Source organism: Chelonoidis abingdonii, chromosome 2 (genome assembly GCF_003597395.2).
Source record: "Chelonoidis abingdonii isolate Lonesome George chromosome 2, CheloAbing_2.0, whole genome shotgun sequence".
In the NCBI taxonomy this organism is placed as follows: Eukaryota; Metazoa; Chordata; order Testudines; family Testudinidae; genus Chelonoidis; species Chelonoidis abingdonii.
This window is the reverse complement of record NC_133770.1, coordinates 55,893,179-55,915,498: the sequence shown is the minus strand read 5'-3', so window position 1 is coordinate 55,915,498 and position 22,320 is coordinate 55,893,179. Positions and strand designations below refer to the sequence as shown.

Sequence of the window (22,320 nt, the reverse complement as noted above, 5' to 3'; positions counted from 1 at the left end):
ATTCTTCAGAATGCTTCCCTGTGCTCCTATTGGGGCTCCACAAGGCCCCCATAGTGTGGCTGCGCCTTAAAGTTACAAATGTCTCTTTCTTTTTACTCCGCCTTTACTTATGCAAGCTTCCAATGAATTCAAGGGCAGTCTGAGTAAGAGCTATGTAAGGACCTCAAGATTCAAGATAAAGGCTACAAAGAAGTGATGACGACTTGCTAACTCCTGCTTTTATTAAATGCTATCCAGTAAAGATACAATTACATGCAAATTATGTGTTTGTTTACATTTATTTTTGCTACAAGTTATGCACTTTATGCAGATGATCATGCACATTAGGAACAGACTTCAGGCTTCTGGAAAATTGCCAATGCAGCCTTCAGTGTCATAAGGTTTAGGCCCCACCATAGCATTGTGCATATGTTAGAATACTTCTGTGGTAAACGTCTGTCTCAAATCTGGACTTAGAGTTCAACATCTGAGTGTTTACCTGAACCTCCCCCAAGCTTATACCCAGCTTGGATTTTACTTCGCTGCCACCAGATAAGATTTAGGCTCTTATCAGCCTGGGTTCCCCAAATTCCTTGGGGGGACCCCCCTCTCTGGCCTCCCCATTTCACTGGGAGGACCCAAGACCCGACCCTGGGTCTCCCTATCTCAAAGGGAAAACAAGTTCCTCCCCCTTGTCTCTCGTTATCTGCTCCCCCCGCTTCCCTCCCTGGGTGAGCCTGGGCGATGCAGTACTTAACTCCTTGAAGGCAAAACAAAGAGGGAATCACCCTCCCCTGAGGCGATGCCTTCAAATCTAGTAAAGCTAATATAAAGAGATTTTCTACTCCCCTTTCCTGTAGCTCACCAGAGAAAAACAAAAACCTCAACCAGGTTTTAAAAAGAAACTTTATATAAAAAGAAAGAAATATCAGAACAATAATACTGCATTAAGAAACTCAATACAGGCTCTTGCTTATAAGAAAATATGAATAAACAGTCTGATTTAAAAGATAGCCAATTAAACCAGTCCAGCACAGTACAACACACATGTAAATACAACACAGCATATTACAGCCTATTTGCCTTGTTGCCTTTGTACTCACACTTTGTAGGAGAATATTAGAAAGAAAGAGGAGTTAGCAGGAAAGCTGTTCCTCCATAGCCGGGAGAAACAAAAGACAGAGAGCAAAACCAAAAACCTCCAGAGGTTCCCACCCTTACTTTTGAAAATCCTGTTTCCTGATTGGTCCTCTGGTCAGGTGTTTGGTTCCCTTTGTAAACCCTTTACAGTAAAAGAAAATTAACCCTTACCTTACCTATCTACTTATGACAACTTCTTTCCAGCGTTGTTGTCTTTTGTTAGAAAATGGGAGTTCTGGAGTATGTTTAACAGGTATTTGCCCTCTCCGCACTGAAGCTTTGCTTCATGGAACAAAGCAATACAAAGCCATGCACAAAGTATCAGGATGGGAAGGACAGTTCCACGGGATGCTGCCTTCTCATTCCCTCCCTCTCAAAATGTAGCTTCCAGTCGCCCGCTAGTGGGCCTCTGGCGAAAAGGGGTGTGCATTACCTGAAGTGTCAGGTGCATGCAACATACGTACATGTGAATAAGAGACTCCGCTACCTTAACAATAGCATGCAGCTCATTCATCAAACCTCTCTTGTTGTTGCTGTGTTACTGTGATCCTCAAGAGCCTGATTCTGTCACTCCTACTCCCTCTGGGTAGTATCTTGCTGTAAAGATAGTTGTAATCAATGGGACTATATGCAGCATAAAGTATTACCTATGTTGAATAACGGTAGCAGAACAGAGTTCTAATTAATTAAACTCTTGTTTTGAAAGCACAGTTCTGAAGGAGCAGTCATGATGTTTAACTTTAGGGAATCACATCTTTTTGTTCAATTGGACAGAGGTAATTTGAATGGCTGATCTATATTCTGTGCTTAGTTTTAAGAATTTTGTGAGGAGCTGAATTTTGAAAGGTCTTCTCTTGAGAAAAGCAACAAAGAGTCCTGTAGCACCTTAAAGACTAGCAGATGTATTGGAGCATCTGTTAGTCTTTGAGGTGCCACAGATCCAGACTAACACGGCTACCCCTCTGATACTTCTCTGGAGAGTTATTGGTAAAAGTGGATTGCAATAAAGTAATGCATTTGTTGGTTGGAGACAGATGCATACACATATCCAACATGCTAGGAAAGGTATCCCATTGCACCTAGATGCCCGGAGGATAATAAAGCTTGAGCTGTAGTGTACTGAAGGCTGTATCCTGGCTCTCAGTGTAGGAGAACAGGGTGGTTCTGCTCTCTTATGGACCTTCCCTGATCCATAAGAAACAGGATTTCTACCTGCTCAGATACCTTCCATGTCAACTGATTACACACTGCTGTAAGTAATATAGTAAAACAATTATACCTATGTACTAGATTAAAAAACTGTGCATAGAATACATGTTAAATACAGTTTTCCTTGAACCAACTAAAGCTACCACTGCACAGTTTTTGTAGGTGGGTGCTTTTCTGTGTGTTTGGAAGGGCTTTAGAGTTAAAGGAAAGCAAATAGACTCTGTCATCCTTATTTCAGTGATTTAAATGCAGTATCTCTAATTTTGTGTGCAGTTGAAGTGTTAGCATTTATGAGATTATAACTAGGCTTTGAAGTTACAATACCCTGTTAAGGTGAATGAAAATTTACACTTCTGTTGGTTCAATTGTTCCTGTCAAGATGCACTGAATAAGAGAGGAGAACATTGATTTGCATGGAGGCCAATGTGAAGAACTACTGTAATAATATTCTCCGTTCATTAACTCCAACAGCAAGGTCCTAGAGAATACTGCAATATTTGTGGAATCTTCCTGATTCCACATAATCTGGTTTGACTCAGTCCATGCAGTGAGTTCATTAGATTTATTTTTAAAGAGAACAGTTTTACACTTACTTCATCAGATTAAAATGATGAGACAGAAGGTTTTCTGGCTGAAGTGTAGTGGTGTCAACTTGCAGCAAAACATTATGCAAGTATTAAAAATATGTTATCTTTATTGTATACAGCCTCCAAGCCTGTGGATCGGAAACTGTGCACAGGACCTGTACCTAGCACCACCCAATTGTGCCATATTCCTTGTCCAATAGAATGTGAAGTGTCAGCTTGGTCAGCTTGGGGACCATGCACCTATGAAAGCTGTGAAGACCAGCAAGCCAAAAAGGGTATGGATGTACACATTTTAAATTCCTCTTTTTTCAAAAAACATTTTTATTTTACTTAGTTTTTACACAATACTTGAAAAAAATATTTGCAAGACTCTAGGGATCTTTGAGAATACTGACATATTCATACTTATATCAGCAAAAGAGCATGCAGCAGCCTCCAAAAATCAGAAAATAGCCAGCCAAAAAAACCCACTCAGAAGTACCATCTCTCAATATTCTCCTTCCTCCTCAGAAGCCTTGGGAAAGAGATGGACTTTCCAGTGAGTTCTGTAGGTTGACAGATCTGGGTTAATTTAGGACAATTACAAAGCTGAGTGCCTCCTTTTAAATTGAGGGGGATCCAGCATGAATCTCTCTCCAGATCACAGCTGTGGCTGTGTCACAGAAAGAGAGAACAGCATTCTCTGAAGTAGGAACTTCTCAAGCCATTCAGGGATTTACAAGTCAAGATCATCTTGAAAATTGATCAGTAGGCCATTAGGCAACCACTGCAAATCTTAGAGCAGGAGCTTCATTTGCAGAGTACCCTTCAGACCTTGCTTAACTGGCAGACTGATGCATTCTGTGCCAGTTTCAGTTTCCCAGGGTATTTAAAGTGTAGCCCCATGCAGTGCATACTGGAGTAGTCAGATCTCCAGGTGTCAAAGGCATGAATCACAACAGCAAAGTCCACATCCAAACAAGAGACTGCCACCTCGCATCCAGAGATGAGAAAAGAAATCCGAGTCACTGTTGCTGTGTGATCAGCTAACACCAGAGAGGATCCAGTTGTACCCTCTTGATTGCAAACTCTCATAACAAATGCCAGGCACACATAGTCACTTAAAGGGACAGCCATAATTCTCACCATATTTTAGGGCTATTTTGTCTCTCCAACCAGCATCACTTCAGTCTGTGCACAGATAGTGGTAGTACTTCTTTGTATTACTGTAGCACGCAGGAGCCCCATTCACAGACCAACACTCAGTTGTGCTAGGCACTGTATAAACACAGCACAAAAAGGCGGGTAGTACAAGCTAAACAATGCTGCCTCCTGTTTATGTGACTCAGCCTTGATCATTTCTAAGGGTGATAGAACAATTCAGTTTCCATGTCCATTCACTCCTGGACCTCTCTTTTGAAGCTAACAGTCAGGTTGCCTATTATTCTTAGTGCTGCTATTTTTGTTATTTATGTATTTTTTGCCATCCAAATGTTTGCTAGGTGTTTGTGGATATGTCTGTGTTCCAGATTGATTTGGACACTTGCCTGCTAAAAATACATTGAGGCCACCAGCTCACTTCATGCCATTTTTTAACCTGAAGACATGGATATCAGGAAACTTACACTTTAATTTCCATGTATTTTAATGTATGTTGTCAAAGTTTCAACACAGAAAAGCTCTAAGGGGTGGTAAGATTGGCAGATGAAGACCAGGCTCTTAGCTCCATGGAAGTGGAAGTGTTTTAATACTTCTGGAGAATGTGCAAACCTTTCTAGGGAACAGCTCCATCCCTTCCTCCCTCATAGGTACATAGGTGTTATTCAGCAGATAAATGACATCTATAACAGTGCTTCTCAAAATGGTGGTCCATGGACCAGTGCCGGTCCATGAGCCATCAGCTGCTGGTCCGTGGCAAGTTTCCTCATAAGAGCGTCGAATAGGATAATAATATTGCACCGGCCCCTGGCACATTGGAAAAAAAAATTGCTGGTCCCCCACATCAGATAGCTTGAGAAGCACTGATCTATGGAGTCCAATAGTTTTAGCATGAAATTGTTACAAATAGCTGATTGTATGAACTGAGCTGCAGTCTGTTCCATAACTCTTACTTATTGTTTTTGTATAGCTACATTGTAATTATAGGGTTACTCTTGGGACTGATTGTTAGGATCCTACCAATTTCACAGCCATGGAAAATGTGTCATGGACCATGAAATAAGCCCTTCCCCATGAAATCTGATCTCCCAGTGCTGCTGGGAGCCAGGGGCTCCTAGCTGCTAGTCTAACCAGACTGGGGAGGGACAGGAGTTGGCCTTCCCTTGCACAGATGCTCTTGGTGGGAAGATCAGACCATATGGTGGTCTGATTTCCCACAGCTTCTCCACTGGAGATTGGAGTTGGTTGAGTTTATTGGTAGTGATTACTGTTGTGTAGAAAAAACCTGAAATGACTTTGTCTCTGTTGTAGTGAAGGGATGGCAGTTTGTGCTCTTTGGAAAATATCCGCCCCAAATCAGCTTCTCTGAAATTCTGCTTCCTGTTTTTGTTTTATGTGATGTGATTTAACTTTTCTGCTGCAATTTAGTGATGGATTGTAATAAACGTCTGTCTCAAATCTGGACTTAGAGTTCAACATCTGAGTGTTTACTGTGAATCTCCCCCAAGCTTATACCCAGCTTGGATTTTATCTCGCTGCCACCAACTAGGACTATTTAGGGTTCCTAGTTACCCCGAGTCACCCCAACCTTTCCCTGGGGGACCCCCAAGACCCAGAACCCCTGGGTCTCCCTATCAACGGGAAAACAAGCTCTCCCCCTTGTCTCTCGTTATCTGCTCCCCAGCTTCCCCTCCTTTTCCCTGGGTGATACAGTACTATTAACTCCTTGAAGGCAAACAAAGAGGGAAATCACCCTCCCCTGAGGCGATGCATTCAAATCTAGTAAAGCTAATATAAAGAGATTTTCCATCCCCCTTCCTGTAGCCTCACCGGAGAAATCCCAAAACCTCAGCCAGGTTTTAAAAAAGAACTTTATATAAAAAAGAGAAAATACAAAACAATATACTGCATAAGAGATCAATACAGGCTCTTTGCTTATAGAAAATATAAAAACAGTCTGATTTAAAAGATGCCAAATAACCAGTCCAGCACATCAACACACATGAAATACAAACAAAGCCTATAACAGCCTCATTTGCGCCCTCTCAACGGGAAACAAGCTCTCCCCTTGTCTCCTCGTATCTGCTCCCCAGCTTCCCCTCCTTTTCCCTGGGTGATACAGTACTTTAACTCCTTGAAGGCAAAACAAAGAGGAAATCACCCTCCCCTGAGGCGATGCATTCAAATCTAGTAAAGCTAATATAAAAGATTTTCCATCCCCCTTCCTGTGCCTCACCGGAGAAATCCCAAAAACCTCGCCAGGTTTTAAAAAAGAACTTTATATAAAAAGAAAGAAAATACAAAACAATATTACTGCATTAAGAGATCAATACAGCTCTTGCTTATAAGAAATATGAATAAACAGTCTGATTTAAAAGATAGCCAAATAACCAGTCCAGCACATCAACACACTGTAAATACAACACAAAGCATAACAGCCTATTGCCTTGTTGCCTTGACTTTACACTTTGTAGGAGAATTAGAAGAATAGGAGTTAGCAGGAAGTTGTTTCCTCATAGCTGGGAGAAACAAAAGACCTAGAGTACACAATTCCCGCCCCTGACTTTTAAAAGTCCAGTTCTCTGATTGGTCTCTGTGCAGGTGTTTGGTTCCCTTGTTCACCCTTACAGGCAAGAAAATAACCCTTACCTATCTACTTATGACACGCCCCCAATCATAGACAGTGTAAATTCACTGGAGGTGATTTCTACCTAGAACTTAAACTAAACAGAGTAATACAACACATGCACCTTTACGTTTACTAGTAGCATGTAAACTACAAGACTTCTACATCTAAGGAAAAGTTTTAACCAGTGTATTCCGGAAACTCTCGCGGGAGAGTGCATCAGCTACTTTGTTAGAAGCTCCTGCAATGTTGTTGAATTTGAAAATCAAAATCTTGGAGACTAGACTCCAACGAAGAAGTTTCTTGTTGTTCCCTTTGGCTGTATGAAGCCACTTTAGCGCAGCATGGTCAGTTTGTAGCTGGAACCGCGCGTCCCCAAAGTATGGGCGTAGCTTTTCCAGGGCGTACACAATGGCATAGCATTCCTTTTCACTGACTGACCAGTGGTTTCCCTCTCAGATAGTTTCTTGCTGAGAAACACGACAGGATGGAAGTTCTGATCCGGTCCTTCCTGCATAAGAACTGCTCCTATACCACGCTCAGATCCATCGGTGGTTACTAGGAATGGTTTGTCAAAGTCTGGGCCCTTAGCACAGGGTCAGACGTGAGCGTCGCCTTAATTGGGTAAAGGCCTCCTGACACTCCTCAGTCCATTTAACTGTAGTTGGCTGGGCTTCTTGGTCAGTCGGTCAGGGGGTGCAAGCGAGGAGAAACAAAAGACCTAGAGTACACAATTCCCGCCCCTGACTTTTAAAAAGTCCAGTTCTCTGATTGGTCCTCTGGTCAGGTGTTTGGTTCCCTTTGTTCACCCTTTACAGGCAAAGAAAATTAACCCTTACCTATCTACTTATGACATGGATAGAGGCAATTTGTCCTTTTAGTCTGTTTGTTTTATTTTCAAAATCTTTGCCATACATTTTCAAATGTGGATGTGGATTGCAGTATTTCTACCCAGTTTGTCCTGGTGTGGATAATGCTGAAGTGGGAAAATCTGATAAAAAACTGATCTTTGATGATTCTATGGTAGGGTGAGGTATTAAGTCAAATCTGAAAAAAAAGAAAAAAAAAGTTCTACATAAGTCATTTTATGCTTCTCCCATATAACTATGGTCTCATGAGATAAACTGCCCATTTCTAGACCTGTAATTTGCTACCCCATGCGATTTGTTTTAGTGTCTTGAATTGATCTGTAATAACTGAATAGGTCAGCCATAGACTTGGAGAAGTGTTACACTTCCTTCTATAGTAAACAGCTATATACATGGAGGTATCTCTCATTTGTTCATATTTGCCCATCTTGTTTTCCTATATGATCGTTTATTTTGTACATTAGTTCAAGCATAAGCAGCAATGTGCTGTTTAGTGTTTTAATTTCCCATATTAATATTTATAATCTACTTTTGTCTTACTCTTTTTTTCTCTAGTTAACCCCTATGTGACTCCAACTTTCCTTCTGTTAGTGTCAGAAGCAGAGCTGCACTTAAGGGAACTCAAGCATTGCAAATTTAAAATAACGTGGATCTTCCACTTAATCACACCCATTTCTAGTACTATTCAGTGGTCAAATGCAGGACTGTATGCAAATTCACCCATGAATGTGACAGGGATTTCTTCTTTCCTTCTCTCTGACATACATTCACTGGATAGCAGGAATGGATATCTCATTGGAATAAGCAAAGGCACCTTGACAGTGAAATGAGAGGAATCCAGGCATTACACTGTGAACTAGGTTCCCCTTCACCAGTTCTCTTGTACTTATTGCTTTCCATATGTGCTTCTTTAGGAAACACTTAGATGCATAGTATCGGGGGTAGTCATGTTAGTCTGTATCCACAACAACAACGAGGAGTCCGGGGACACCTTAAAGACTAACAGATTTATTTGGGCATAAGCTTTCGTGGGTAAAAAACCTCACTTGCATCTGAAGAAGAAGTGAGGTTTTTTCACCCATGGAAGCTTATGCCCAAATAAATCTGTTAATCTTTAAGGTGCCACCGGACTCCTTGTTGTTTTTACTTAGATGCATATGCTGCTTGGATTGAAATATTTGTGCATTATAGTGTTATGAATTCATGAGTGGAAAGCAAACAATGCTTTTTTTCTCACCCTTTTGTCACTGTGTCACTCCTATTCCCATATTTCCCCTTCTTTTTTCCTCTTCACCCCTCATTTCCTCTCTTATCTATTCATATCTCCCCTGCTTTCTGTTTTACAGTTTGCATACCCTTTTTTCTTCTCCTGTGTTTAATCGTATATGTGCCTTTGCCAGCCTTTTCCTTTCCCCTTCTCCTCCTATCTCTGCTTCTTGCTTTTCCCTCCCATATTGTCTCATCTTCCCTTCCTGTTTCATCTCTAACCTTCCCTCGTGCTGCTTCATTTTCTTCATACCCCACTGTTCCTCCTTTGCTTTTTCCTCCTCTCAGCTCTCTGTCAGAGATTCTTCCTCCTCAGGCATCTCTCGCTATTTTTACTGGACATCCTGCTAACTCCTTATCCGCGTGGTGCACTGTCAGAAGTGGGAACAGGCTCCTCAATACATATTTCAGTCATGGACTTTTAGTAGTTAGAGAATCACTGGTTGTATTGCAGTTGCCTCCAGTAGCTACACGTGTAGAAAACTCCTCTGAATATTTTTGTCAAACCAGAGGACCTCTGTTGCAGAATCTCTATGCCTCTTTAGGACACAGATCATGCACAACTCCAGAAGCAATCTTAGAAAATATAAAGATGAACTGAAATACATTGTTTTTAAATTAATTAATAATCATGATAAATTTAAAAAAACTCTTTGTTGAACCCAAATTATCTGTGTGGAATTAACATTTACAAATAAACATATTTGAAAACAGTCTCCTTCTTGATTTACATGTTGTGGAGAGTGAGGGAGTTATACGTAGTATTTTTTTTATAAAGATCATATGCCCTGTGTGCTATTATCCTGCCTGAAGGCAGACACTTAAATCAAAGTAAGCTGTAATTGAGAAACCAACAAGAAAAGAAACAAGAAAGTTGAGGTGCTATGATATAGTATACTAAGAATCCTTAAGAAATTAATGGGAAAACCATTAATTGGGAGAATGGCTGGATGCAGCCAGTCTGGGAGTGGGTCTGAGGGGACAAAAACCCAGGATAACAGGGAATAGTAGAAGCTTAATGAAGTTGACCTAAAGAACTGGAGCAGCGGGTTGTCAGCAGACTGAGACTCACATCCAGACTGACTGAGACACATGGAGACAGAGAGACCATGCTATGAGGAGTGCACTCTTGCTCCCACCTGGAGATGGGGGTTAGTTGAGCTGAGGGGAACTTACAAATACTTGCCAGGAAAGATGTAAGGTGTAGGTAAAGGGAAATGTGCATATAGGACTATTGGTTGTTGTAACCTTTTGTTATGCATGATTGGTACCTTTGTGTGATACAATAAATGCTTTGCTTTGAAGAAGCTGTTTTGAGTCACTAATCAACCACTCAAGTATCAGGGGGTAGCCGTGTTAGTCTGTATCCATAAAAACAACAAGGAGTCCCGTGGCACCTTTAAAGACTAAAAGATTTATTTGAGCATAAGCTTTCATGGGTAAAAAACTACTACTTCCGTTTTTTTTACCCACAAAAGCTTATGCCCAAGTAAATCTGTTAGTCTCTAAGGTGCCACCGGACTCCTTGTTGTTTTTGTAATCAACCACTGTTGTGGGCTTCTGGAGGCTTGCAGGTGCCAAACTCATTTGAGCCTGCGAAATTAATACAGGCTGGGAAAAAAGTGTGTGTTTGAGGGGTGGGGGTGGGGTTAGCCAAGAGACCCAACCTGAGAAAGCGTGATTGGACCACATGGTCCAGTCAGAGTGAGGTGCCGGAAGCCAGTCCTGATACCTAAGGGATGCACTTCAAAGGGACAAAAAAGGGTCAAAAGCACAGCTAGTCTTGTAACCATGACATATTCCAAGCCCTCGTTTCAGTGAACTGTTTCCTACAGTTGGTGACATCTACTATCTCTGCAATGTAAAGAACGCAGCTGCCTTTATTGCTTTAAATATGTTGTTGATTGTTACAGAAGAAACATAGAACCCTTCACTCAGCTTTTGGCAGATACAAATGCTTTCATTTTACCTTTTATATTTAATTACTATATTTTTTATCTTTTTGGTTTTACTCTTGCTTTAGGTTTTAAATTAAGGAAGCGGTCCATCACAAATGAACCTACAGGAGGCACTGGAGGGACAGGAAATTGCCCTCATTTGCTTGAAGCAATTCCGTGTGAGGAGCCCTCTTGCTACGAATGGCGAGTAGTGAGACTAGAAGAGTGCATACCAGACAATGAGAAACATTGTGGACCTGGCACTCAAGTTCCAGAGGTGGTCTGCATCAACAGTGATGGTAAGATGTTTGCTCAACAAATGTATGATTTAAGTCACTCACTTGTTCTGAGGGGAGAGATTCAGAGTGAAAATGTAACATTGCTTATTTCTCTTAGGTTAGTCAATCTTTGAGACGAAGCCTTTTGATTAGAATTAATTGCTCTTTACACAGGCCACATACATTGTGGCTACCAACTGATGTAGCACTGGGCTCTTCTTTCCATAGATTTTTTTCAGATGAAGCTTCTTGAGTGGCCTCCTGAGAAAGGGAAGCTGAAAATAAACAGTAAACGAAAAATGAACAGGAAGACAGGGAGTTATTGCCTGGTTGGTCAAATTCTTCCCATCGTAACTTCATTGAATTCCCTTATGTAGTTTCACTGATAAATTTGTCCCACTGAGTCCAAATGCAAATAAATATTAAGGGTGAGCAAAGTAAAGTGCATTGCCACTGGAAATATCTAGGAGCTAGATAACCTCTTTATATTAAAAAACAAAGTATGATGTGTGCTATGAAGTTGGTTTGACAGCCTGTGACATGCGTCAGCCTGTCTCACTTCGCTTGCCCTTCTAGCTATAATAAATTACAGCAGGCAAGAAGAATACCACTATTATTCAATTATCTTTTATGAAAGAAAGAAAAAAAATTACTTTGCATAGCATTAAGTCTTAACAACTCACTTTGAAAGCTATGCACTTAAAAAAAAATATTTTAATCTAGAAAAGGCTCTCATATGAATGTTGGGATAGTGTTCATTATCTGTTAGTAAGGTTGTAGTCTACTCAGAGATGCATGTACATTAAAAATAATTGTACTAGCTACAGTAGAGCAGAGACCTGTAAGTACCATATATCGGATTAACCAAGAGGTCACCTGTAAAGTGTTTAGCAGCTGCATCAAATGTTGTTTTGTAATTATACTGGGCATAGGGAATTAGAGTTGTTTAGTTATACAGACTCTGTATCTAGGTTTGAGCGTTGGCCCTAGATTTTGTTTCATAGTTGAATTTGGGGCTCAACTGGGAAAACTAAGAATCAAAGTGTAACTTTTATTTTTGTGTGCATAGCAAAGAGAATTGCGTGTTTAGTTCCTAACAGTTTTTATATCCCAGGATGAGATTAATGATGTGGCATGACACAAAAACATGATTTACATCTTATCCTCCTTGCACAGCAACATTCCTTCATCCAAGATACTCCCTTTCTGCCTTTACTTGACAATAATGATAGAACTGTTTCAGATTTTTTGTATGAAAAAATTTCTGGTGAAATTTTATCAGAAATTAACATTTTTGCTTAACAATTCTGATGTTGATGTTCTCTATTTTTTTTTAAAAAAAAATCAGTAGAATATGCAAACAAAAAAAAGTAGCCTGGTTTTCATTTTATTGGATTTTAGGTTTGTTTGTGTTTCTTTTCTTTTCTTTGTGGGCAGAGGGTAGAGTTTGTTTGCTACTCTGCAACTTTTGATCAGTTTAGTACGTGATTAAACAGTGTTACTTTTCCTGTCCCCTAACTGGATTATTGTAACTATAATATATCTGGGAGCAAGTAGCTGAATCACTTAACCTTAACCTTTTACAGAGAGGGCAGTTCTGCTCTGTTTAACCCTATTCCAAGGGCCACTGCAGTCAATGGGTTTCTTCCTACTGGCTTGAATGAGCTTTGGATTAGGTCCTTTGTGAGGGACTTAGGACAGAATTTAAGTTGGGAGGGTTGGGGTTATTTGTTTTCAGATATTAACCCTGTTATTTTTCTCTGAACCTTTCTAAATTGTTGCTGATCAGCTTAGTTTGTTCATAAATAGTGTACACCTATAGTTTGCTGATGTGAGTGCATTTTTCTTATTACCGGTGAGTAGTCGGACTTCTGTGTTGGTCTTTGTGGTAGAGGCTGGACAGTGGGCACAGACACTGCTTCTGAGTGAAGGGAGTGGTGATTACTCATTGCTGTAGTTGTGTATGTTCCAAAGAAAGAGAGAGGGAAATTGTATATTTCGTGAGGAGAAGAAGTTTTTTGAGAGCTTCTTGGCTCTCACAGGATAATGTCTGCCAGCTGTGCGATACAGCTTTGTGAAAGCATGTTATCACTAAATGATAATGTAATTGGCCATGGATCAGGCCCAGCAAATGTGTCTGTTCTGAGGCCTAATGCAGGCTTTACAATAAGTGCAACAGAATGCATGCTAATGTGCATTTCAACCGCATTCAGGTTTGCCAGAGTACAGATGGTGTGTGTTCAGCTGAGAATGCTTCTACAGATGAGCAGCGGTGATGACTGCTTCCTGTAGATGTGCGTGTTCAACAGAAACAGTCAGACACGCAAAGTCACACATTCCATGTCAGAAGAGGAGAAGGAATTTGTGTGAGGGATACTTGACTGTAACAGATCAATACAGAAATGGTCTAAGATGGCATGATGTCACTAAATAAATGTAAATGTAGTGTTATAACAACAGCCTATTGTCATTCAAACTTTTTTTTTTCAATTTTTTTAAACCTATAAATAAGACACAGTACAGAAGAGAGATTCTTAAATCATCTATTTTACTACATTATTCACCACCTCCACCTCCCAGAAGTTTCCTCCTCCAAAGAGGAAGAATAGGAGATGGTGCAGGAGCAGATCTCCTTCTCCCTACTGTCCTCATGATCAATAAGATCTGCCTCCTGTGTGAGGCTCAGTGACAGTCCTGATGCTGTAGAAGAGAATCCCAGAGAATCCAGAGGAGAAAGGATAGCCCTACATCTTGCTATCCATTGGAAGGATGCCTGCTCCCTGGTAACCAGATTCTTCTCCTACTTGACACCACTCTGTTTTTCTCTGTCACTGCCTTCTCCTTCTCCTTCAGGGCTGCCTTCAGCTGCTCAGTGGCCATCTCCTCCTCCTGAAAGGCCTCCTCACCTTCTCTGAGGTGAGCTTCTCCATGGTGCAGCTTACAGGTGTGGATGAGGAACCAGGAGGTGGATGCAGTAGCTCCTGCTCCTCTTGTTATCAGGAGGGACCTGAGCCACAGCTGGGGAGCTTTAAACTTGTCACTGTTACTGAGGGTGACTCCACAGGAGCCATGTCCCTGCATCACCACCTGCAGAGGTGGCAGGTAACAATATGTGGCTTCCCTGGAACTTTACATATTGTTTACAAGTTAATTCCTCCAGCTCTGCTCCTCCTGCACTTCTGTCATTGCTGCTCCTTCTCCTTTGGCACTGGCAGCTTTCTCTGGTTCTCCTGCTCCATGTACCCCCTTTCTTCCATAGATCCAAGGAGTGCTTACATGTTCAATCCCCTTCTCCACTAGTAATATTTGTTTTTTAACAAATGTTTCTATCCTTTTTCCTTCTTCCTCTTTCTGTCTCTCACCCTGTCTAACCAGTCCATCAAGCACGCAAAATGATGAGAACCCTTATTTTCTTAACATTTTGTTTCTGAAAATGAAAACTTTCTTCAAAGTCAAAAAGTTTATTTTTAAAAAAAATTATTTTTTAAAAAAGGATTAAAATAGTCTACTTAAAATTTGGGAAATATTAGAAATATGACTTGTAGTCCATCTGAAATGGGCCCCAGAAAGCTCATGGATATTTCCAACAGCTCTAATTAACACCCACAGTGGCATCCAAGTTTACACACATTTTACACTGTATGCAATATTTAGCACCAGAAAAGATGGCAATCAGGAGTCAGAACCTAGAGCAAAGCCTCAGGTTTCCACAGTGAGAATTTTTCTCCTCAGGTGCTGCTGCTGGTAAGAAAGCATAGGGGCAGCCAGGAAATTGCAGCTGTGCCACCAATAGAGTAGGGATCAAAGCCATCGTTTGAACTACATGTCTACAGGTAAAAGAGTGATTAACCCTTAACCATCTGTTTATGACAGGCCCCTGTCGGAAGACAGGGTACTGGGCTAGATGGACCATTACTCTGACCCAGTATGGATGTTCTGATGGAAAGTTTACCATAAGAACATCCATACTGGGTCAGAGTAATGGTCCATCTAGCCCAGTACCCTGTCTTCCACAGGGGCCTGTCATAAACAGATGGTTAAGGGTTAATCACTCTTTTACCTGTAAAGGTTAACTAGCTCAGTAAACCTGGAACACCTGACAGAGGACCAATTAGAAGACAAGATACTTTCAAATCTGGGTGGAGGGAAGCCTTTGTTTGTGCTTTTGGGTTGTTGTTTTTTTTTTCTCTCTGCGTCTGGGAGGGACTAGACAATACAGACTCTCCCATCTTCTGAGAAAGTCTTTTCTATTCAAATAGTAAGTAATAGGTAGAAAGTGGATTAGATTTATGTTGTTTCTTTAATTGCAATGTGTATTTTGCTGGAAGGATTGTATCTCTGTTTGCTGCGACTTGTATTTGTGCTGGGGGGAGGCTTCTCTCTAGTGTCTATAAGCTGAAAGACCCTGTAACATTTTCCATCGTGATTTTTACAGAGATAATTTTACTTTTTTTTCTTTCTTTAATTAAAAGCTTTTCCTTTTTAAGAACCTGATTGTTTTTTTATTCTGTAGAGACCCCAGGGGACGGGTCTGGCCTCACCAGGGAATTGGTGGCAAAAGGAGAGAAGGGGGAGGAAAGCCTGATTTCTCTCTGTGTTAGGATCACCATCTCTCTCTCAGGGAGAGTCTGAAGGGGAGAGAAGGGGGGAAAGGTGAATTCCTCTCGTTTTAAAATTCAAGGACTTTGATCACAGTGATCTCCCAGTGAACCCAGGGGGGAGAATCTGGGAGGAGAAAGGAGGGGAATGGTTTATTTCCCTTTGTTTTGAGATCCAAGTGGTTTGGGTCTTGGGGTCCCAGAGAAAGGTTTGGGGGCCAGAAAGATGTTCCCAAAACACTGTATTTTTGGGTGCGTGGCAGCTCTATCATTTCTAAGCTAGTAATTAAGCTTAGAGGGGTTCATGCAGGTACCCATTTTTGGACGCTAAGTTCAGAGTGGGGAATCATACCTTGACAGTGCCAATGCCAGGTGCTTCAGAGGGAATGAACAGAACAGGTAATCATCAAGTAGTCATCCCTATTGCCCATTCCCAGCTTCTGGCAAACAGAGGTAGGGATGCTAATAGCTCTTGATGGACCTATTCCGTATTAATTATCTAGTTATTTTTTGAACCCTGTTAGTGTCTTGGCTTTCACAACATCCTCTGGCAAGGAGTTCACAGGTGACTGTGCATTGTGTGAAGAAATACTTTTGTTTGTTTTAAACCTGCTGCCTATTAATTTAATTTGGTAACCCTAGTTCATGTGTTATGAGATGGAGTAATAAAACTTATTTATTTACTCTCTCCACATCAGTCATGTAGACCTCTATCATATCCCCCTTAGTCATCTTTTTTCCAAGCTGAAAGTCCCAGTCTTATTAATCTCTCCTCATACAGAAGCTGTTGCATACACCTAACCTTTTGTTCCAATTTTTGTACCTTTTCCATTACAAAATATATCTTTTTGAGATGGGGCAACCACATCTGCATGAATATTCAAGATGTAGGCATTCCGTGGATTTATATAGAGGCAATATGTTATTTTCTGTCTATTATCTATCCCTTTCCTAATGATTCCCAACATTTTGTTAGCTTTTTTGACTGCCGCTGCACATTGAATGAATGTTTTCAGAGAAGTATCCGCAATGACTCCGAGAACTCTTTCTTGAGTGGTAACAGCTAATTTAGACCTCCTAATTTTATATGTATAGTTGGGATTTGTTCCAATGTGCGTTTTCTTGCATTATCAACCCTTAACTTCATTTACCATTTTGTTGCCCAGCCACCCAGTTTTGTAGATCCCTTGTAACTCTTCACAGTCTGCTTTGGACTTAACTATCTTGAGTAGTTTTGTATCATCTGCAAATTTTCTATCCTCACCTCAACTGTTTACCTCTTTTGCCATATCATTTATGAATATGTTGGATAGGACTGGTCACATTACAGACCCTGGGGGACACCCTATTTACCTCTGTCCATTCTGAAAACTGACCATTATTCCTACCATATGTCTCGTATGTTTTGAACCAGTTACTGATTCATGAGAGAACCTTCCCTCTTATCCCATGACAGCTTGCTTAAGAGCCATTGGTGATGGACTTGGCAAAGGCTTTCTGAAACCTAAGTAAACTATATCCCTTGGCTCACCCTTGTCCACCTGCTTGCTGACTCTTCAAAGATTCTAGTAGATTAGTGAGGCATGATTTTCCTTTACAAAAACCATGTTGACTCTTCCCCTATACTTCTGATAATTTTATTCTTTACTGTAGTTTTAACCATTTGCCTGGTGTGGAAGTTAGGCTTACTGGCCTGTAATTACCAGGATGGCCTCTGGAGCCCTTTTTTATAATTGGTGTCACATAGCTATCCTCCAGTCACCTGGTACAGAAGCTGATTTAAATGATAGGTTACATGACACGGTTAGTAGTTCTGCAATTTCACATTTGAGTTCCTTCAGAACTCTGGGTGAATACCATCTGATCCTGGTGACTTATTACTATTTAATTTATCATTTGTTCCCAAACCCCTCTGCAGACATCTCAATCTGGGACAATTCGTCAGATTTGTCTCCTAAAAAGAATGGCTCAGATTTGAATCTTCTTCACATTCTCAGCATGAACCCCGATGCAAAAAATTCATTTAGCTTCTCCGCAATGGCCTATTGTCCTTGAGTGCTCCTCTTAGCATCTCAATCGACCTGTGGCCCCACTAGTTGTTTAGCAGGTTTCCTGCTTCTGATGTACTAAAAAAAATGTTTCCGTTACTTTGAGTCTTTGGTTATCTGTTCTTCAATTCTTTTTTGCCTTCCTAATTATAGTTTTATGCTTCACTTGCCAGAGTTTATGGTCCTTTCTATTTTCCTCACTTAGATTTCACTTCCAGTTTTAAAGGATGCCTTTTATCACTAACTGCTTCTTTACTTTATTGTTTAGGCATGGTGGCACTCTATTTTGGTTCTCTTACTATGTTTTTATTTTTTTTAATTTTTGTGGGTGTATATTTAAATTGAGCCTCTATTACGATGTCATCAAAAAAGTTTCCATGAGCTTGCAGAGATTTCACTTTTGGCACTGTACTTTTTAATTTCTGTTTAACTAACTCCTCATTTGTGTGTACTTCTCCTTTGGAAATAAATGCTACCAGTGGGCTACTTGGGAGTTTTCCCCCAGTTATTGTACCCAGCACTGACTTTCTTCTGCTAGGTAACAGCTGTTTGGAACTCTCTTTTCCGTGGTTTCTGATCTCTTTATATGCTGCATGTTGCTCTCCGGTAAGGGTTAATTGTAATGTCCATGCTGAACCTAATGTACGTACTTGAAATAATGAATATTTCTCCTCAGTCTTCAGTAGTAGCCATTCTCATGTTTACATGTTTAATGATGTTTATCCATCAAGTACACTGCATCCACTTTGTTCCGAGAATTAGTTAAATTTTGTACATATTTTAAAATTGTGTGACTACAGTAAGCAGCATGATGTAATGACAGGACTGTCAAATATCATGCGTCTCCTGTGATACTCACACAAGTGATGTGTAATGCAGCCTGCCTGCATCCTGCTGAAATGTTGTGCATTGAGGTGGTGCAGAAATTGCTTGCAGCTGCTCCTCCTGGCCACCAGTGGCTGCTGTGGTGCCTTCTATGCAAAGCCTTCTCCTTCCTTTTCTGGTAGAAGGATAGGGGAAGAACAGTGGTTGGCAAAGCAACAAGTGGAGGCTATAACAGAGGTGAGGGGCCCACTCTGCACCTAGCCTCTCCCAGATATCCCCATCCTGCCACCTCAGCAGCTTGCAGATTCCTTCCTCTCCCACCTCCACGTACCCAGAGACTTCCAGGCAGCCCCACCCATCACCTAACATATGGTGGATGCCTCTAGAACCAGCTCCTGCCCTACACATTTCTCACACTGCTTGAGAAGTGTGCATTGATATATCAGTGGAAGTTCGGTTGTTTGTGGATTAGCTGCTAGCTCTTATGTAACCTAAAAAGCACACACTGAGTTTTAAAAAACTTTGCAGCTATGAATGACACAATCGAGAAGAAACGTTAGGAAAATATTAAATCAATATCAAAGTTTTCAGCCTGGAACCCAAATTAAACAAAACCTTTTGCTTAAAATTCTTACTCTTCTTCAGTGATTTTCATCCAGCTTTCCCCATCTAAGCTGAATGTGACAAACTCAAATTAAACAGCCAAAGCTTAAATCAACTCTGCAACAGAGGAATTGGTCAAAGGGGCTTAAGTACTTTAAAATGTAATGTTTTTCTTTAGGCTTCGCATATACACCGTGAAAGGAGCTGATTTTAGATTTAGGAACATGTGTTGCATGGTAAGATCATGGTTTTATCATAAGCCATACCATAAAACATATCAATCTTCTCTTTTTGTTGATTCTTGTTCATTAATGTGTATGAAATACAATTGCTGGATATCACGTTTCAACTTGAGGCTCTTATTTTACAATTAGAAGCAAATAGCAGTGTTTGTGGGGTGTTTCATATAATTAGGAGGAGTTTATTCCATTTGTTGCAAAGATAGGAGTCATTACAGCCTTTGAGACAATACAAGACAATAGATTATCACTGGGTATTACTGCTGGAGGCCTGTGATTGTCATTTCTTTCCACAGTGGATTGCAGTAATCAAAATTTTCATTTCAGGCTGAAAAATCTGACAATCAGTACTCCAGGTTGTCACTGTGTGATTATAAAGAACCTTTGAATGTACTGTTTATAAAAATGGAATTTCAGCCTTTTCTGTCACAAGAACCTTTCAAAATATTTATCTTGGGTTTCTCAGACTTTGTATCAGTGCTACTTATAAAAGAGTTGCTTCAGGAAACTGTTTCTCATTCAAGAGCAGCAAAATTAGATCAAGACTGATCGAAATTTTATCTCATATGGATTATTTTGCTAGATGTCTGTGGGAGTGAGGGTGAAGAATTTCTGTGCTGGAGATTAACTTTGTGAAGAGCAAAGTTACTAAATGTTAAACTTGTGTGCAGAGATTACATAGTATTATTGTAGATAATCTTTTTACTCTTAAATAGATATGCATTTAATTTTAACTGGATTTAATGCAGTGATAAAGAACCATGTGACAGTGGTGTAAAGTGAAATTCCTCTATATTTATCCACAGTCAGGCACAGCACAGTCAATACAACCTTTTCCATCAAATGTTTCTTTAGCCTATGAAAGCTTTGTTGCGCTAGAAAAATGCATAAGCCTTTTCTGGTACAAGTACAGATGCACCAGTGCTATTAATGGCATAAATTCTAGTGTATAGGGCACAATCAGTTTTACCATCATGTTGTCATACCTATAGGCCATACTAGAGTTTCCATCATTGCTGGCCCACTGCTGAAAATGGCTACAATTCCCTAGCATAGATACATCCAAATTAGAGAAAAAGAGCAGTTTATTTACTGTGTCATTCAATCCTTGGAGTTTCTGCTGAAACTGCCCGCCTGGATATCAGTTGTGTGATGATCTCTGTGATGTGCTCTTGGCCACTGTCTGAAATTTCCTGCCATTTTACCCAGGCCACTTTCAATTAAAACTTATATAAGCTAGACCTACAAGTGAGCTAGAGGTGAAAAGTTAGTATCTTATTATTTGCATCTGCAGAATTACCCTATCAATTCCATTTGCTCAGATATTCATGTATACAACATAATGTGAAGGATTTTGACAGTATTTATATTTGAACTCAGGTTAATTTCTTTCAGTTTCTTAAATGTGTTAGGCTTAGACTTGCATTTTTGTTTTATTTGCTTGGTAACTACTTTGTTCTGTCTGTTATTGCTTGAACCACTTGAATTCTTCCTTTTTATTAATAAAATCACTTTTGTTTAATTAATTAACCCAGAGTAAGTGATTAATACCTGGGGAACAAACAGCTTGTGCTTATCTCTCTAGCAGTGTTATAGGGGTGGACAATTATGAGTTAATCCTGCTTAAAACTTATACAGAGTAAAATGGTTTATTTGGGGTTGGATCCCATTGGGAGCTGGGTTCTGGGTGCTGGAGACACGGAGTACTTGTGAGCTGTTTTCAGTTAAGTTTGCAGCTTTGGGGGCTTGGTTCAGACCCTGGGTCTGTTGCAGCAGGGCTTGTGTGTCTGGCTCAACAAGGCAGGGTTCTGGAGTCCCCAGCTGGCAAGAAACTGGGGTCAGAGTAGTTTCAGCACATCAGGTGGCAGTCCAAGGGGGTCTCTGTGACTGACCCGTCACAACCCTAAGTACATGACAATTCTACATATTTAAACTTTTTTTCTTATTTTACTCTGTAAATCCATTTTTAATGTAATGATTTCTCTGATATATTTAGTTTCTATTCATGACATTGTATGGTCTTTCTTGATAGTAAGATAAGACACGCAGTCTTAATTTTCATGTATTGTTGTTTTATTTTTCTATAGCTTCATGACTTATTTCTTGCTTTTGTCTGAATCTATTACCTTTAGGCTTGTTACCATTTACAGTTTGTTTTATTTAAGGGATGTGAAATGCTTCTTTATGGTGTCCATTAATTCTTTTTTGTATGCAGTAGGTACTATAATGATTGCACTTAAAATATTCTACTGGTTTGAAACCTTTTTACCCTCCTATACATTTAGGGCTTGATACAAATCCATTGAAATCAATGGAAAGACTTCCACTGATTTCAATGAGCATTGGTTTTAGTTCCATAATGGGGAATAATAGTAAAATAGGCAAAAGCTTTGTAAGGCTGCTAGTGTATGAAGACTCTGCTGTGCCCTCCCTGCCCCCACATGGGGGCTGGCTTGCGCCCTGCCATGTCCCCACAAAATGTTCCTCCACATCCCACAGTTTGAGGACCACTGTTCTAGACAGGGCCGGCTCCAGGGTTTTTGCCGCTCCAAGCAGCGGGAAAAAAAAGAAGCCGCAATTGCGATTGGCGGCAGCTCCACTGTGCCGCTTTCTTCTTCGGCAGCAGGTCCTTCTCTCTGAGAAGGACTGAGGGACCCGCCGCTGAATTGCTGCCAAAAAGCCTGATGTGCTGCCCCTTCCCCTTGGCCACCCCAAGCACCTGCTTGCTGACTCCTTCAAAGAATTCTAGTAGATTAGTGAGGCATGATTTTCCTTTACAAAAACCATGTTGACTCTTCCCCTATACTTCTGATAATTTTATTCTTTACTGTAGTTTTAACCAATTTGCCTGGTGTGGAAGTTAGGCTTACTGGCCTGTAATTACCAGGATGGCCTCTGGAGCCCTTTTTTTATAATTGGTGTCACATTAGCTATCCTCCAGTCACCTGGTACAGAAGCTGATTTAAATGATAGGTTACA

At 40.5% G+C, this 22,320-nt stretch overlaps 1 protein-coding gene across 1 annotated transcript in view; it reads left to right on the top strand.

Annotated features, from left to right (window-relative positions):
- Window positions 1-22,320, top strand: part of THSD7A (thrombospondin type 1 domain containing 7A) — a 553,675-nt gene that overhangs the window by 374,033 nt on the left and 157,322 nt on the right. Inside the window, exons 7-8 of the mRNA XM_075062383.1 lie at window positions 3,035-3,190; window positions 10,837-11,049. Coding sequence (XP_074918484.1) covers window positions 3,035-3,190; window positions 10,837-11,049 — 369 coding nt within the window. The remainder of the gene's footprint in view (window positions 1-3,034; window positions 3,191-10,836; window positions 11,050-22,320) is intronic.